The sequence below is a fragment of the Copidosoma floridanum genome, unplaced genomic scaffold, assembly GCF_036245765.1.
Source record: "Copidosoma floridanum isolate Cflo_tuat_1 unplaced genomic scaffold, Cflo_Japanese_pri ptg000005l, whole genome shotgun sequence".
Lineage (NCBI taxonomy): Eukaryota > Metazoa > Arthropoda > Insecta > Hymenoptera > Encyrtidae > Copidosoma > Copidosoma floridanum.
In genome coordinates, this window is record NW_028321882.1 from 5978600 (window position 1) to 5998264 (window position 19665).

A 19665-nucleotide genomic window follows, 5' to 3' on the forward strand; every position below is an offset into this window, starting at 1 on the left:
GACCACTGTCGAATACCAACATGTGCTTAAGATTCCTAATACAAATGACATAAGAAGGTTTAACTTGTCACACATTGATACACCCATTTATTTATAACATCCCGGGTGCTGAGGGTCAGGTAATTATTAGATGAATGTCATCTGAAAATTATTTAAAAGTCAGGTGATTATCTTGAAAAAACATCAGGTGTTTTTTTACTTTACTTTAATGAAAATTATTTTTTCAACACACTTACAAACTTACACACATACTTCAAGGTAAGTTCTATTATAATCATCGCTTACTCGTGTTTATTTTCGTGATTTTTTTTAATATTATTTCTCACTTCAATCACTATTTATTTATTTTTTTAATACTAAAACTACAAACTTAAAAATATATTTTTTGTAATGATATATTTCAATCGTTAACATGCTGTTTTTTTACTAAAATCAATCTATCATTGTTTGTACAATTTTTACAATGTGTATAAATACTTGTAAATAAGTCTTATTTTATGAAGCATGAATTAAATAAGCTGTCACTTCTTCCCATTTTTTGTGGATTTTGTTGATAGATATTATATTTCTCATTCAAATAATTATGCATGTATTTTTTCTAAATAAATAAATTATAAATTCATAAATTCTGTATAATTTAACATTTCATATGATTAAACGTTTCTTTAAAGGCCAAACGAATTGTGAAAAAAACAATTTTTTCATGCTCAGACTATGAATTTTATACATAAAAAGTGTGTTACTAGAACTATGTTTTGTAAGGAGGCTCTTAACCGATTAAGTAAATAAAAGATTTTAGTATGACACGCTACTCCCGATATAAAAATAAAAACTTACACTTACAGAATCTCACTACCTAACATCAATAATACCTATTGAGTTTTGAAAAAAATCTAAGATATAATGTTTAATAGTGCATTAAATTTAGTATAGGACAAACATATTTCTTATCCAATACTGTGACAAATATGCATATGGTTTTTTTTTATCTTTAGCTCGTATGACATAAGGTTCCTATCTCATTTTAACGACTTTTTTGTTAATTTTATTTTTGGTAAAACAGTTCCTAACCTTCAAAAAATTGCAAACATTTAATTCTTGTTTGGTTCTTTTTTTTACAATACGAGAAATGATTCTAATAAACGTTTTATTATACAATTGCGCATTAGAGTTATTAGATCTTTTTTAAATTATTAGATGGAATTAATATAAACATTTGTTTTTCTCTTATTTTAAAAACAACTTTAAACTCTTTGTCATTTTATAGTAAAGTGAAATATCACTATTACATTGCTGCTGTTGTTTAACTACGGCTTAGAGAGGACTTTATAATCTAGTGAGCTAGGATTAAGCCGTCTCTGTCCTGGGATACTCTAAGGAAGGAGCAGAAGCATCTTATATTGAAAAATAAAAACACTCCATTTGCACTCTCACTTAAAAGGTAACTTAACTCCAATATATTTAAATGAACATCAGTAAAATCAATAAATGTACACTGAAAGAAAGTGAAAAAGGTGTTCTAACGAACAAAAAAATGGAATAAAATAATTAAAATTAGATTAAATAAATTAACCTAGTTTTTCTTGAGATTTTGAATGGCGTTTGGGGCTATAAAGGAGCCATTCACTGGAAGATTCTTCTAGAAGAAGCTACAGTATTAGCTGCCTATTCAAGAGAGCTACAGAGGCAGACTGCCTGCCTGTCAAGATGCTGCTAGCCTTTTCCTCACTCTCTTGGCCTTACTTAATAGGCTGACCACTCACACGCTTGTAAGCTTACAATTGGTGGTCTTAGAAGTTTATTCTTAAAAATGATTGATGCACAAAGAGAGCGGGACTTCATGGCACGTAATTTAATTGAAGCAATAAATGACAATCTTTAAGAATTAATTACACACGCACTTATGTGTTTACATTAAATTCATAATTTAAATTCCAAATAAAAAATTGATTTTGAAAATTCTCCCCCCGTTGATTTACGGAACCATAAGGGAGAATTGAGACTTATCTAAATATTCAAGGTTTTCTTGTTAATTTTTAAGACAAAATAATTAAACAGAAATAAATAAAATGGCTCAGTTATAAAGAAATCTTACTATCAAACAGATCAAGAAATGAGGTAACTATAATTAACACTTTTGATCGTAAATATGATTTAGTATGATTAGTATCTTAAATTTATAAATTAATTTTCGGTAGAAATTATAATTCATTAACTACCTCATTTTTTCGCAATGAAATGAACTTTACAACTGGTCTGTTGAATTCCGATGAAGAAATTTTAACTTTGACTACCCGAACTAAACCATATTTTCCAGAATAAGTTTTTACAACGTGACCTAAAGGCCACAGTCCAGGAGAGCTTTATTCATTTTTAATTAGCACTAAATCGCTTACTTGTAGTGAAACCTGAGGTTTAAGCAATTAAAAACGCGACATGAGAAAAGTTAAATCTTCATCTGACCAACGCTTCCAGAAATGTTAATTTAACTGAGAGATTAGTTTCCAACGGCTATGCAAAGAAAGCTTTTCATGTAGCACGTCTGGTTCTGGAACTAAAAACGAAGGCTGTTGGATCAAGAAACGGGAAGGGGACAGAACACTTAAATCCTCTGAATTGTCGGACAAAGGTGTCAAAGGCCGATAATCCATGCAAGCTTCAATTTAACATAGTACAGTCGAATACTCAACGAAAGTTAAAACTTGTTCCCTAAGCGTTTCAAATGGAATTTACAAGACTTAACGGCAGCCTTCCACAGACCTCCGAAGTGGGGCGCTAAGGGGGGATTAAAATGCCAGTTTGTGTTTAATCTAATCAGATTCTGAGCTAGTTTTCGTAATTTATTAAAACATTCTTATGATTTTCTTAATTCTCTAGAAGCTCCAACAAAATTAGTTTCCTGATCGCAATAAAGGTCGGAACAATATCCACGTCTTGTGGTCAACCGCTGAAATGCAGCCATAAAAACAGCACTTAAATAATCTTCTATAAACCCCAGACTGACTGCTTTTGTGGCTAAACAGATAAAAACAGTGATATAGCCTTTTTGAGTGCCTTTACCACGACTTTTGCATAGACGAACCTTAAAGGGACCTGCGTAATCTATCCCTGTTTTACGAAAGGAAGGAGTTGGTATAAGTCTTTCTTTAGGTAAGTCAGCCATTTTCTGACTTTCAGTAATGGAAGAGTATCGTTTGCATTTCATGCAATTTCTGATAAGTAAAAGAACTACTTGACAACCTCTTAAAATTAAAAATCTCCACCGAAACGTGGTCACGGTAACTTGAGCCCCTCCGTGTAACAAGGTAGATTGCGTTCGAGAGATCAACAATTTAACGGAGTCGTCATCAGGTGCTAAAAGTAAAGGGTGTTTACAATCTTTGTCAAGTAAACAACTTCGTATTTTACCTCCCAGTCTTAGCAATTGTTCTTTCAGAACAGGTTTAAATCTAATCATAGTACTTTGAGAAGGCAAGAAAATCTGATCTTCTAAAGGCTTTCCTTCATTTTTTCTAAGTATTGCTATTTCAGACTTAAAATTAATTTGTTGATGTACAAAAATCCAAAATAATAAAGCACTTTCTACTTTTATATTGGTAAGTATCAAGTACAATTAATTTAATAGAAAACTTAAGTTTAAAAACTTCAATCTAGTTTCCACTGTTACCAAAAATTTATTTTCACTTTGTTTCTTCCTTCTAAGTACTCTTAAACAACACCGAAAAGCGAACCCTAAGCAGTAAGCTGTTATTTGGAGTAACTTATCAAGTCAAGAATAACGATGGTATAGTTCCCAAAGCCTTAAACATTCTGCCTCAACCTTTTTTGAAGCTACTTGAGATTTCAAAGGGCTAACTTCAGAAGAAATTGATTACATATTAAACACAGGGTATTCTTTGTTGTTTTGATAGAGGAATGTAGTAGTACTATGTAACTAACTATTTTATTGCAGTAACTGACTTGGAAGTATGCCACGAGAAGCAACATTAGCTGGGTTACAATTGGTTTTCACGTAATGCCATTCCGTGCTTGGGCCCATTGTGTAAATCTCTGAACAGCTGTAGACCACGGAAGTACACCATTTAATATAAAAAGAATGTAACCAATGTAGCTCATTCTTTAAATCAGTCCAAAGATGTATATTATGCTTTGAAAAACTAAGCGCACCATTTTCTATGTAATGGTGAACAACCTTAGCCAACAGATGAGCTGCACACAACTCCAGTCTCAGAATACTAACTACTTTAAGTGGAGCCACTTTAGTTCTGGTGACTAAAAGACTAACAGAAATTTCTCCTGATTTCATCATTTTTAAGTAACCAACTGTGCCACAGGCTGACTTAGAAGCATGGAAAGCCCATGAATTTCAACAACATCGTGATCAGGAGAGTATCCATCCCAACAAGAAAATTTAAACCTTTTAACTTTGAGAGATTGTTTAGCCATTCACTCCGAGTGAGTACTGTATTTTTCGAAAGTTCTTCATCCGAACCTAATTTATATAACCACAACGACTGCATAGGCATCTTAACAACGATAATAGTAGGTGATAACCAACCTTGAGGATCTTTGAGATTTTGAAAATAAGCCTTCTTTTTGTGTATGAGATATCTGGTTCACAACTATTTATCTTACAATACAAGTTATTTGCATGAGAGTCCCAAAACAGTCCTACTACTAAGGTAAATTCTTTATTGTCTTTCAAGTCTACAGGACGATTTAAAAGGAATGAAGTTGGCTAGTCTTCAAGTAAGTCGAGACTATTGGAAGACCACTACTGCAAAGAAATTCTCCCTAATTCTGTTATACAATTCAACTTATCTAGTTAAACTTTAGCTTCATTCGCACTGTGCCCTCCTGACAAGACGTCATCCATTTAAATTTCTGAATCAAGAAAGCTAGCTTCCTTAGGATATTAATCTCGATAATCGTTAGCTAACAGTTTCATCACCCTACAAGCTAGGTAAGGAGAACAAGCGAAACCATAAGTCATTGTTGTGAGTTTGTGAGCTTGTATATCTTGCAATGGGTCAAAACGCCAGAGAATTAACTGAAAAACATGATCAGAGACATTAACTCCTATTTGCCTAAACATTTTCTCTTTGACGGCTATGAAGACATGGGAATAATAACACTTCCACATGACTAAGTCAAAGAGATTATACAATAAGTTAGATTCAATGTGAAGAAAATTATCCAATGATCCACTAGGGTTAACCTTGCATGAACCATTGAAAACTACTATAAGCTTCGTAGTCGAACGTTCATTTCTAAAAATGGCAAAATGAGGTCAAAAACACTTCTCTTCTTTCTCACAACTAAGCTCCATATGACCTAAGTCTAAATATTCTTTCGAAAATTCACACCAATAGGTTCTTGGAAATTTACATTTAATAGGTTTTGATACTATCCAACCTGAAGAGCTAAAGGTGGCGATGCGTCGTTCTAAGCTAGACCTCCTAACTTCGTCTTTGATTAATTATTTGAATGTGGACAGATAAATTCAACAGAAGCTCAATTTTTCCTTGACCCAGAAAATTAGAATCAGCCAGTTGTGAGTCTTGGAGGTGGACTAGATCTATTGTGGAACAACTTCCCGAAGGTTCATATGAAGACACTTTAGGAAGAGCTAAACCTGTAATACGATACCTCAAATTATCATCATGCTTTGACAGCATATTAAAAACTACTTCTTTTTTAGGAGTAATTCTTAACTCTTCACCTACTCCAGCTATTTCATGATTAGATTTGCTCTGCTTTAAGCTCATCAAGGTAAATAATGATTGTGTAATGACAAAACATTGAGAACACTGATCAACCAATGCTCTTGTCATGTAACTGGTTCCACTAATGGAGACAACTTTTACCAAAGCAGTAGGTAACAAAGTGCCTAACAAATTAGATGTAACCAATTTAACCACTGTAGTATTATGACTAGAAGCTGGAAGAGGAACTAAACTATTAACGAATCTGGTTTCATCATGCTTCTGAGTTTTTTGTAGATTACCTTGAACATATCATTGAAAGTAGTATCACAGTGTAATCAGGTATCGTACGCCCTTTTGCAGTTACTGCAAGTCTTTTCAGATTAGCAATCTTTGATCTTATATTTACCCAGACAGTTAAAACAAAGTAAACTTTTAAGAACTATAGACTTACTCTCTTTTCAGAGTTTTGTTAGAAAACTCTTGCAGTTTCATAAGGAGTGACTATCGTTTTAACAAGGGCATTTGAAACGCTGACTATTTGACTCAGAGACTTGATGAGAGTTAAGAACTTTTCTGTTTTGTCCTTGCTTACCATCAACTTCAGCAGATTTTTCTTGATATGGTTCTGACATAATGATTTGAGTGTTGAGAAAGGCGCTCAACTGGTTTAGAGTAGAGGAATCGCTTAAGTTACCTAAGTGTCTCTGCCAATCTTTCTTTGTAGAAAGATTAAATTTATTTACTGCCAATGAAATTATAACATCACTATTTTCTAAGTCTCTACCTAAAGCTGCTAAAACACTGATTGGACCAAATGTTTCTTTTGCTTAGTCTCTTTACTTCCAAAAATGTCTCAGCTTTCATGGAAATACTATTGATCAATTGATTAGTTAAATTACTCACTAATTGGAGCTTACTATCGTAAAAGTTGACTTAAGTATCCCAGGCTTTTGTAGAATTAGCTTCTGTAAATGAGATATTCTTTATAAGACATCCTGCTTCACCTATCACATGAGTTCTAAGATAATGAAACTTATCAATAGCAGCAAGGTGCTCTTTTCTATGGACCAACGCTCTATACATATCTCTAAAACTTTTCCAATTTGAGCAGCAACCATCAAACTAAGCTATGTCTAACCGAGGTAAGAAACTATTCCCTATGTTACTAGGAATTGCATCCGAATTAAAAGGTGGGTTCTCTCTTTCAATAGCAGACAGACTCTGAAGGTAGTCCTCGAATTCACCTAACTGAGAGTAATGTTGACCTTCCACTAAATCTATTAACTTTGAAGTGAAACACAAATGGTTGAGATTTACTACCTCTGAGGTTAATATGATCTCATTATTTTTTTGAAAGACTTCAAAGTTCCGTTTCGACTGTGTTATTCTAGAATCAGCTTGACCTCGAGTCATTGTTAAACTACCCAATTTTTAGAAATGGTGCATCATTACAAAAAAAAAATTAATCAAGGGAACTAGAATGAGAACCAAATTTTAATGAAAAATTTAAACTAGTATTCCAAAATAACAAATTCAATGTAGTTAAAAATATTTGTTATACGTATACATGTATACATGCCCTCGTTATTTTTTTATTTTAATTTTATGGGTACTCAATAAAAAAAAAACTTTTTTTTTATCATAATTCATTTTACAAGTTTCCCTAACAAATTATTGTGATTTATCAGGCTAGTGGTGCCCTACGCCCTGCTAGAAGTACCTCACTATGGAGAACTACTAGCAGTTTTCCGAGGTTTAGTTTGTGCCATTCTTGAATAAAAAGTCTTCTCATTTTTATAAAATTTGCTTGTACTGTGATAACTACATTCCCTTTTCTTTAGAAATCGATTTGTTCAGTTTATCTTACTTAAAAATTAAAGCTATTATAAGCTGTTAAAGAAAAAATGTTTATCATTCCCCGGTCTCCCCTACTGTGGAATGGAATAACCAGTGTCAAATACTCACAAGAAAGTAAAACTTTGGAGAGCAGGCACAAATTTTATAAGCGTTATATTGCTTGTCTTGTTGGCAAGTAAAATTTATCGTATGAAATTAGTTAGTTAAGTAATTATCATTTGCAGTACAAGGTTTAGTTTTCGTGTACATTGTTTCATAAAATATTGATTATTATTTTACCGTACTTGTGTCATTTTATTACGTATCCTTATTTCTTCGGTTCATTAACAGTATATAAACCATCACAATAAGATGTCAGATAAACTTTTATAAGTTTGTATTATATATATCTATACATATGTATATTCATGTATATGTAATATAAAAATTGTATTATATATATACGTGTTTTATTTGTAATTTACATATATATATGTACATAACGAATTTATAAAAGATTATCTGACATCTTATTGTGATGGCTTGTACATTATTATTCAACCAAAGATATAATGATACGTAATAAGATGATCCAAGTACGTTATAAAAATAATTATTATTTTATGAAACATTATACATAAAAAGTAAACCTTGTACTGCAAATAATGATTAATTTATTAACTAATTTCATACGATAAATTTTACTTACTACCAAGCCAAGCAGTATAACACTATGTATATTTATATATATTTGGCTTGATAACATTACTGTACCGGTAAATAGTAGAAATATTTTTAAAAACTTTAGATTTTTTTTCAGATTTCCATACATGTATTTAGTTTCTACTTCGCTGCAAAACTTTCTGAAGTCAGCAAGTATGTTGGAGGGTGCACATTATTGACCCATAGAGCAATACAGTTTTTTTGTTTTAATTTTTAAATAATCTGAAAAAAAATTACTTTCATTAAATACCGTGATATAATAGAATAACTTAAAGCCAAGTAAGCCTGGAGGATAATAAAAAAATTTTAGGCGCACTCCAAGTACTGTAAAAGTCTGATTTAAATGTTGATCCATCCGCTGAATCAAATGTACATCAATTTTGTATTTTACTTAGGGTGTACTTTATGTGTTAACACAACACATTAAGTGCACATTAAATAATTTTTTTTCACGTTTAGTATGTGTGCAATTGCCACATAATACCTGGTATTAAATAATATTCTTTTACTGAGCCATTTTTCTACTGATAAGACCGAAGAAAATAATAAAAGATTTTGGAAAATCTGTATTTATGATTGAGTTACAATTTAAAAAATGTTTCTTTAGTAGTACGACGTTAATAGTACAAAGCTTCTTTATTCTTGCTTTTTTACCTTGAAGAAATCGTCTTGCTATTGAATCGTGGTTTTTTTCTAATTTTTAGTAAGTCTTATTGATCTTTCTTAACAAGTGAAAGTTACCTGTAAAATTGTAAAAATAAACTTAACGTCTTCTTTAAGCATTTACTATTAGAATATGTTATATGAAATTATTTATAATATTAAAGTAAACTTTACAAAAGAATGTTCAATCAGAATTGTTCAACAAATAAAATTATCTGTTGTGTAACAATCTTGGCTCTTACTAACATACAGATTATAAATTGTTTTAAATAACAAATTTTAAGCATCTGTATACTTATTATTAATAATCATCAGTTGAGCTAAAAAAATTAGCAATATATTTAGAAATTTTTACTTGCAAGGATTAAAATCGTTTAACTAGCCTTTGACCATAACGTCAATTTAAGGCTAATTAATGAACTTTTAAAAATATTAAAATAATTGGAAGTTATTAGCAAATTCTTCTTGTTATAAGCAAAAGATAAAAAAGTTTTCGAAGAATTGCCCCTATCTTACAGTGAAAAGCCACTACATCTTACATCAAATTATACATCAAAAATAATTTTTTTATTCATGGAAACATCAGTATTACCAACAGAAAAAATTTGTGCATGCGTGCGTGTGAATGTAAATTTCTGAAGGTAATAGTGTCGCATATAAGTTGACCTACAAGTTTTTGATAAAATCAAACAAATTTGATTATAAGTACATAAAACGGTCTAGTTGAATTTTTGTGGACCCTGGGTGCGTAGGAAGAAAATCATGGGCATTTTCGTACTTATCTGTATGACACGTGATCTTACGAGAAATTGGACAGTGGCTTATTTCGTATTTTAAAAAACTGATCTACAAGATAAGAACTTACGAAGCAGATGCTAAAAACAGAAATTTTTTTTTGGTCACTTCAAAATACTTATTTGGTGCCTGTGAGATTTTAAATTAACAATTGAATAATTTAAGAAAAGAGATAAAGTATGGGTTTTATACATACACAGTGAATATAGATAAACTATCGCATTGGAATTAAGATGAAGCTCTCAGTTGGTTAGGTATTTCAACAGTACTACCTTAAGATTTCTTTGGTTAAGAGTAAAGTCTTTATAACTAAAATCAGTGTCTTTTGCTTCTAAAACTCATTTTATCTGATAGATTTTATCTGTCATACATAAATTAAATAAATTAAATATTTTCACCATGGGTACTTATAAAGTGCAATTGCCGCTTTGAGCCCTTGACCAGGTGCAAAGTTGCCCATGGGTGCGAAATAGCACTTTGTGCCTTCAATAAGAAAAAAAATATGCATCAATTGGGCCCAAACGTACAATAACCCCTTCCTTCCAGCGCCCAACTTTGTTCTTTGGGCCGTGTAATGTACTATTTATTTATTTGGTAATGTGGACGTCCATTCTATCATGCAAAAAAAAAATTAATAATCATAATGGCATTGAGAATTTCGAAGCGAAACCTCATCAATCGTTTGTTACAATCAGCTTGTTATTGCTCAAAGTAACTTATATTGTCTTGATATTGTCATTTTTGTAATTATTAAGTAAAACAAATCATTCCACGACTTCTCAGGTGAGACGTTAAGATGAGATGTCATCTGAGGCATCACTAAAGATTTGTTTGTACGGTCCATTACCCCTGACACAAAATTAACTTGATTTTTGTTAGGGGTAATAGAGTATAAGAAATTATAGTAACAAGCTTGGAAAATTAACTGTAGAGAAAAACTGCTCTATTAGAGAAATAACGTATAAATTAACCCACTTTTTTACAAAAATAAAATGGACCTGTAGTAACAATACAACATTCATTAACAGTAACATTTTTATTATTCTTCCTATAATTTTTGTTACAAAAAAAAGGCCCATTCATAATATCTATTGTTGAATTACAAAATTCTAGTTGTACGAAAGCAAAGTTCAAGCAAAAATTAATGGTGGCAAGCAGAAAAGTGTTAAACCTTGAGGAAAAGCATGAACAAACTTTATTTGACCAATTATCTGTAACCCAAAATCCTTTAGCAAAAAGAAAATATCACTTCTCAAAGCATCCAATAATTAGTTGAACTAATTGCATGGAAAAAAAAGGTATTACCAACGGTTAGATTTTTTTTATGACATATGTGTTTTTAAATAAATAATGTTACGTAATATTAAATAGTATTACCACTCAGAAGAAAAAAAAGTACCGCACGTTATGTAATGTAGCAACAATATTTTATAAAACAAAATTTACGAACAAAGGGAAAAAAATTTATCCTATGTTTATATAAGTGTATATTAATATTAAGTATTAAGTAACACAAAAATTGAAGACCCTTATTAAAACAGAAAATGTAATATCTTAAAAATTTATTAAATCTCATTAAGTAATATTTATGAAAAAAAGTTACATTTGGATTTCATTTAACAAAGCTTACAGATGAATATAATATTTAAAATAAATGCTTTATTTTTTCTTCATAAGTTAAAGTTCTTCTAAGGGTTATTCTACCTATTACACATGTTCACATTTATTCTTGTCTGAATAAACAATGACTCGGGTAGTAATATGGACCATTATATTCTTATTAACTAAACAACGTTTGACACACAGTGTTATAGAAGAACAAATAATTAACAATTATTCGCATTCATTTATATTTTTAAGAGTGCATTACAATTGCTTGATATTATTTCACGTCTTAAAAATCACTCAGTTGGCATTAAATAAATTCAAATAATTTTGCTAAAATAACTTAAAAATATGAAACATAATAGTGTACTCACTAAAATACAATGGTTAAACTTCCAGTATGCACAACCATAATGCCAAAGACTCTGCATGCTCGTGTATCGTATAATGCACAATCAATTGACTGGACACTATCGCACACACCTTAAAATTGACCTCACTAACACAACACGGATCACGTCAGAGTACGCCTCAACGATTATGCATACGCTATCCAGATTTTACATATCCAAGTATACCGCAACAATCACGCTCGTGCTTACCACACCGTTCGCGGTTGCCCACACCACGCCATTTATGCTCACGTACACCATTCCAATCGCGTTTGCATACGCCATCTAAATCACCCTCACGCAGGCCACACCAATAACGCTCACGTACGCTACTCGAATCACCCTTGCGTACGCCACACCGATCACTATCGCGTACACCACTATAATTACCCTCGCGTACGTCATACTGATCGCACTCACGTACGTCACACCAATCACCCTCAAGCACGCCATACCAATCACGCTCGCCTACGTCACACCAATCGCGCTCGTATACGCCACTCCAATCATCCTCGCATACGTCACACCGATCGTGCTTTCATACGCCACTTCGATCCCCCTTGCGCACGCCACGCCGTTCGCGCTCGCGTACGCCACAACCATCACAGACAGGGCAACCATGATTGCAGTCGTCATTCTAATCAAGAGACCCTGGATCACATCGAAGAGCCTCCGAAAAAATACCTGAACATTAGCGTTCTCCACCACCGTAAGGTACAAAAGGTCATGGTATGCATAGAAAAAGATTATGTACATTTATTTTCATAAAATTGGCTGACCAAAATGTTTTTCACCTTTTTATGCTTCTTGATAGTAAATTTCTATGGAATAATAGTTATTAAACTTAGTTTTAATTTTCCGTTGCTGCCTGTACTTGTACGTGCGACCGTGTGTATATTTGCGGGTCTTCGCAGGCAGTGCATTCTTAAGTATAGTAGTAAAATAATAATAAAACTAATAGGTAGGACTTACTTTCTGAGTTTTTGTGTCTGGACACGAACCGATTGTGACTCTTACGAGGGATTTTTTTTTACCAGTAGTCAAAGAAAATTAATTTGTTTCGTTATATTCAATAAACAGTTATTTCTTCTGTATGCTTTTTATATTATACTAGAACCGAAAGGTCAATCAACAACTTATTTTGGTGAATTTATAAGTAATTACAAACAATTACTTGTCTAATATAATGTTGTTGTACTGTCTTAATTCACACTAAAAAAACTTTGTTAATTGTTGTAAATAATAGCATTTTCAAATTTTCCCGCTTGTGACTAGTATCAACTAATCATGCAACAAATAGAAACTTATTAATGACGTGACCATCAGTCTTCAATCCTTACAAAGTCATAGTTACAAAATGGCCTTAAATAATATTCATTTCAATCAATGATAATTACACACAATTTGTTTTGTTTTTACTGAAATTCTAACAGAAGAGTAGCTGAATTACAGCAAGAAAAAGAGCAGTCTACAGGATACATGTAAACTAGTAGGATATTATTAGTTTTTCAGCAATATTTATTAATACTTGCACTTTTTTCTATGACATCCTTGTCTAAACAAAGAAAATATAATAAATTTCAATAACTAAAAGTTGTCAGAGCTGTTACCAAAAAAATTTTAAAGCACTGACACAACGGGTATTTGCATTTTACTAAAAAATCTTGCATCTTACAAAGAGAAGTATTTACTAGAGAAGAATATACAAATCAAGTAAATTATTTAATTGAAACTTTAATTAGTCCAATAGTTTTTTGATAATTATCGCCATACAGTATCACAAGAACAATAAAACTGTTATTGGAAGTTGAATAACGCTCTAAAAGTGTGAAGCCATTGCACAATTGGGAATTTAGCGCTCTTTCGAGCTAAGCTTCTATGCACCACTGGCCACCGGACAAAGCGCAAAATTGCACTTAAAATAAATTTTTATTCAACCTCAGTAGGTCAAATAAAATTCCAGTTAAGTACGCCATACAGCAACATTTAAAGAAAAAAAGAGCTATTGTAAAACAAGTTCATGTTGGCAGACAACTTTCTGATAAATATTTTTCTGAAAGAGCCTTTTTTTTTTAACGATGTACAAAACTCTGACTGTAGATTTTTCTGAAATGTTATATAGTAACAAAAGAGTAAAAAATATAATTTTTATTTGAATTTGAGCTCTTGACGTTAGAAAGAACATGAGTTATATATTTTCCAAAAAAAGGTCAAAAACGTAGTCTTTTCAACTTGTGAAACAATCGCTCGATTGTTCTAAACTAGTACTTCTTTGGTTTATCTTTTTATGGCACAATTTTCATATTACCACACTTCTCTACTTAAGATTCACAAAAAACATTTTGTCATTGTTTTAAAATATTTTTGACATCTGCGCTGACAACTGTTAACAGTTAAAATGAAATGTGTCATTACTGTCTTGAACAAGAAAAAAAGGCCTTTTTTTTGGCCAATGTTATCTGGTGTGTTGTAGTGAATTGGAGATACATCCAAACACGTCACAGAGCCCTAGTCACCGGTTATAAGTGGCGAGAGTCTCGTGGGTAGCTCTCTCTTTCTCGCATGTGGCTTTCTGAAGAGTACGAAATCCCGGTATTAGGCCTGGAGGCCATAGCAGCAAGAGTAACTCTAGAGCTCGGTCTGATTCCCTTTCCGTTCATGCTATACCCGTACTTTGAGGATATGTATGTGTGCAATGGTAAGAGAATGTATCTGTGAACGGCAGCTATCGGTATGCCGGTGTCCTAGGAGAGGGCATAGTACTGTATTGGCTAACAATGTGTGTTAGATTTTGTTGGGCTGCATAGTATACGGTGTGCCTGCACGGTGAGATAAGGACAGACACTTGAGCTCGCTGCGAGGCTGGCGCGGGAGCATCAGGGCATATCTTCAGCCGACTCTCACCTGTCGAGTTACTGCAACGTCGTGAAGCCATGACACCAGTGCCATACGGTATTTTCATTTGTGACGTCATTCCAAGATGGCGCGATCACTGGGTTTTTTTTTTTAATTTGCACCAAATGTGCAAAACCAGCTGTTAAATTCACAAGGACGTCCCAACTAATGACAATGCGTTTAAGAACTTCAGGTCTTAATAAGCTATCAAATAAACATTCAATTTTTTGCATTTTTATCGGTAAGCAATGCAAAAAAATGAATGAAATTATCGCGGGCATAAAGTTGATTAGAAAAACATTTTATTTTTTGTGCTTACCATGATCCAGTTATAACGAATTTGAAATATAGTCAATAGCGATTCCCGATGCATTAGAGGAAATTTTTTGTTTGTTTGCCAAAAGTGCAGTTTTAATGAAAATCAGTACAGAAAAAAAATTACTGCAATCAGGCGGATTGTACCCATCTACTATACATATATATATATATATATATGGTTTCAAGCTTCATCGCCTCCGCGATCATAACAAAGTCCCATAACCTCTGACGAGCTGTTAAAATTGAAGCAGTGTGTGGCAAAAACATGAATAAAAGTGGTTGCATAAGTGGTTGTCACGATAAATCTGTGAAATCTTTTTTTTGTATTCCATCTGTGATTTCTCCGGACAATAAAAAATACAAAAGTATCAGTGCAGAGGAACGAAATAAAATCATATCTTTATCTATGAAAAGACAAAAATGATAGACTAGAGCTATTAGTCAAGGCACTTATACTACAAAGCAATTGCAAAATTCACGTGTTTGTGATAAACACTTCATTTCAGGTACTACAATTTCAAAGAATATATATTATTCTAAAGAAAAACAGAAGTGTCCTCTTTAAGTTTCTTAATATGTTGCATCTTGTATTTGATGATACCATTATATTTATACAGGCCGTCCAGCTGATCTACAGTGTTCTGAACATCCAGATTGGATTCCTTCCCAAAGTTTGGGTTACAGCGTTGGATTTGCTGTGAAACAAAAATCATCATTGGAGCGGTATGAACGATATGTTAAAAAAGTAATTCTGAAGAATATTGAAGACCAACACAACAGTGTTTTCCAGACATACTATCTGATGTGGAATTATTTTTTTTTTAGAGTAAAAAAGGAAAAGTTTGGGATAAAGTACAAAATTTGAATCAACATCAAAGCATGCCTTCAGATGCATCACTCCAATTTGCTAAATTGGACTCACCACTGACTTAATTGCTACAAGCTACCATTGAAAATGGAACAGCCACTCAAACTGAGGTTTTAATGGAGGAGCTAAGTGTACTATTCGATAAATTGAGTATCACTTTATCTGAAAATACGAATCTCAAGCAGCGAATAGCTGTATTGGACCTCACATATGAATCATTTGTGGAAGATAACAAAAAAACGAAATATTTCACAGGAATAAGTAACTCTGCTACACTTTTCCTCATACATGATACGATTGCTTCTCACTTATTTGTTAGAAGCAACACTGCCCTATCCACATTCCAGCAGCTCCTCCTCACCCTTATGCGACTAAGACTGAACCTCCCAATGAAATATTTGTCTTATAGGTGCTGCTCATTTTAGTTTATCAATTCAAAGTAGGCATGTCTTACTTTTATATAATTTGTTTAAAGTTTGTAGTGTTATTATATACACTTGGACGTTATTTCAGGCGATGTTTGCATGTTATGTATTGCACATTTAATTCTCTTATTCATAGGCCCGACAGAGAAACGTTGCATATGACTATGCCATTATGCTTCCAAAAGAGTTTTGGGACTTCAATAACTGTCATTATTGACTGCTTCGAAGTGTTTATAGAAGGTCCAAAAAATCTGCGTTCCAGTGCTGAATGTTGGTCCAACTATAAACACCACAAAACAGCAAAAACTTTATTAGCTGTTTCCCCTCAAGAAACAGTTGCATACGTATCTGATAGTTACGGGAGTAGAGTCAGTAATAAGTATATAACCGAGAACTGTGGATTTTTTGATTACATTCCACCAGGTCATGTTATTATGGCTGATCGTGGCTTCCTGATCGAGGACGTGGCTCGTTTGCATAAAGCAAAACTTGATATTCCAGCTTTTGTCAAAGGTTCTGATGAAACGTCGTAAATATTTATATATATTAGTATAATTTGCCATTGGTTAAATTTTCAGGAAGAAGTCAACTCAGTCCTATTAATTTGGAAAATACACGAAGGACAGCAAATCTACGTATTCATGTAGAGCGCGTTATTGGCAGTTTAAAAAATAAGTTTATTTCTTTATTAGGTAATAAGTATAACATCCTCCTGTTTATAAATAATACTATTCTTGTATTAACGTGTGGCTCCATAACTCTAATATTATAGGTACGATTCCAATATGCATGTTATGTGCAGTAGTAATGGTGTCAGTGTGTATGACGAAATAATGACTGTGTGCTGTGCCTTATTGAACCTTTGTCCATCCATGATATGTTCAGAATAACTTTAATTTGTCTGAATGAATGAGAATAACCACATAGCATCCTTCACATACAGCAAATCCTTTTGTAAATATTTTTTACCCTTATACACATATTTTGGCGCTCATGTGCAAATCAACCACGTTAGAGCTTTTGTTTGTTTGTGTGTCCTTACGCAATGATGCCTGGGGCTAGTCTTCTTAATGTAGTGATAATAGTAAAACTAATATATAATTAAACAAAAATAAAAACGAAATTCTTATCTAAAAAATATTGGCGTCTTTATTTAATTTACATTTCCCTTTATCTTACAAATGACATTGAGTGTAGGTACTTGAATTCAGAGTACCATCTCACAAGAAGCTCTGGAACAATTACTTGTTGATGATATAATTTTGCTTTTGTAACATTGTGATTTAAAAAACCATTGTTTCTACATATTTTTTCAACTAACATGTCTTTTTTTGACCAAACAATAAAATCACAATAATTAGTATCGGTTATATACATTTGCAATTGTATCTGATAATAGTATAAACGATTTTCTTCTAAAGAGTAGCTTCCATCACTTTTCATGTAGAGATAAGATTTATTGGATTTTACAAATGATTTAATATTTATACTATCGAGATGCATCGAATAGGGACATTTTATTTCTAGACAGCCCTTTCCACAACATTCACAACAAACAAGACCATCTGGTGTTGCTGCAAGTACAGATTCCCTTGTTAAAATAATTAATCCACTCACAGAGACTGCAAGGTTCACGTGTTCGGTGCTGACACTATTTATGTAATCTTGACGAGCAGTACTTTCATGGTTCAATCCATAATCTGTACTTTGGATGTAAAGCAGAGTTTCTGTGGATAAGTAACACATTTGATAATAGATATAGATGGTTTTTCAATGGACGTACAACAGGCTGACTTTAACTGCGAAGCTGTAATCCGACCAGCCCTGAACTAAAACTAAGATGAACTTTTACTTTGATTAATTGTTGCTCGTTTCACTGAACATTGTTCGTCAGGTGTTGTATTTTGTATTTGTTCACGTCATAGCTGATTAAGAGAGTAAGATTGGTACTTGTTTAGATTATACAGATGACCTAAACGTTGAGGTAAGCCAAGGAAATTTTTCGTCACTCGCTCATTGGCATACGGTTGAATCACTGAGAGAATTAATGCCTCGGGACAAGCCTTAGCCAATTTACTTAGAAACGTGTCAAGTTCTTCATTTTGGAGGTGTGGAAGCGATTTTGATTGAGCCTCTAAAGAAAGTCATTGACCATAATGTTTCACAAAACACAATACAATATGCATAATAACTTTATAAAACATATTTAATTATGGTGTACAAACCATTGTATGACGTTAGTTGTCTTCCCCAATCAATATCCTTAATTTTTTTTGAAAGAATAGTTTTGGTACCTGTGGGTTTGGTCCACACTGAAAGTACATCAGTGCAAGATGTGTCTTTTCCAGTATTGTTCATGCACAACCAAAAACAAATTACTGCAGCATGACTACAGTCTTCTCCCAGACCAGCCTTGCAAGTACAATGAGCACTAGCGATTGAACCATCAATGGTTAGTATGATCCATGGCTTCAAAGGCGTCTCATTTATTCTTTGAGAATGCTTCACTTATAAGTAGGAAAACTGATGAATTGATTGTTTACTTTTATAATGCTTTCATATTCTGTAACAGTAGATTCAATGACTTACCTCTGCAATAACAACGAAGTTCTCCCCCTGTTAAGAAAAGTGCACATTAAAAGCAAAACCAGCTTCACAAAATTTAAATGCATCAAGACATTTGTACGATTTTAATTAATTACCAGTACAAAAACTATTTGATAAAACAAAATAATTGACTATATCCATGATTGTCACAACAGGTAATTGATTCAAATTATCAGACAACTGAGATGGTATTAGACTAAAGGGATCACAGTAATTAATTAGTTTGACTTTTTCAAGATACCTATAATTTACAAGATTTTGTTTGTTAATACTCATTTTTGTATATAATACACAGATTAGACAAGAAACATTTTGACAGCTCGTCGGAGGTTGTGGGACTTTGTTATGATCGTGGAGGCGATGAAGCTTGCAACCATATATATATATGTATAGTAGACGGGTACAATCCGCCTGATTGCAGTAATTTTTTTTCTGTACTGATTTTCATTAAAACTGCACTTTTGGCAAACAAACAAAAAACTTCCTCTTATGCATCGGGAATCGCTATTGACTATATTTCAAATTCGTTATAACTGGATCATGGCAAGCACAAAAAATAAAATGTTTTTCTAATCAACCTTATGCCCGTGATAATTTTATTCGTTTTTTTGCATTGCTTACCAAGTGCAGATGTAAAAAGTTTAGTGTTTATCCGATAGCTTATTAGGACCTGAAGTTTTTAAACGAATTGTCATTAGTTGGGACGTCCTTGTGAATTTAACAGCTGATTTTGCACATTTGGTGCAAATTAAAAAAAAAAAACCCAGTGATCGCGCCATCTTGGAATGGCGTCACAAGTGAAAATACCTCATACACACACACACATATGA

At 32.7% G+C, this 19665-nt stretch overlaps 2 protein-coding genes across 2 annotated transcripts in view; one reads left to right on the forward strand and one right to left on the reverse strand.

Annotated features, from left to right (window-relative positions):
- The window catches only part of LOC106645104 (uncharacterized), a 368821-nt gene that overhangs the window by 219569 nt on the left and 129587 nt on the right, over positions 1–19665 (reverse strand). The gene's annotated exons all lie outside the window — the stretch shown is intronic.
- Positions 14285–16761, forward strand: LOC149375657 (uncharacterized). Its single transcript, XM_089598065.1, has 5 exons — positions 14285–14406; positions 15368–15441; positions 15553–15680; positions 15989–16212; positions 16365–16761. Exons 1-5 carry the CDS (start codon positions 14285–14287, stop codon positions 16759–16761), a joined length of 945 nt encoding a protein of 314 aa, XP_089454191.1.

Excerpts from the sequence above, each read along its gene's own strand:
- LOC149375657 (XM_089598065.1), top strand. The coding sequence starts at position 14,285 with ATGTGGCTTTCTGAAGAGTACGAAATCCCGGTATTAGGCCTGGAGGCC. Across the intron at positions 14,407-15,367 it reads TACCCGTACTTTGAGGATAT|AGCTATTAGTCAAGGCACTT; the intron begins GTATGTGTGCAA and ends ATGATAGACTAG. Across the intron at positions 16,213-16,364 it reads ATGAAATATTTGTCTTATAG|GCCCGACAGAGAAACGTTGC; the intron begins GTGCTGCTCATT and ends TCTTATTCATAG.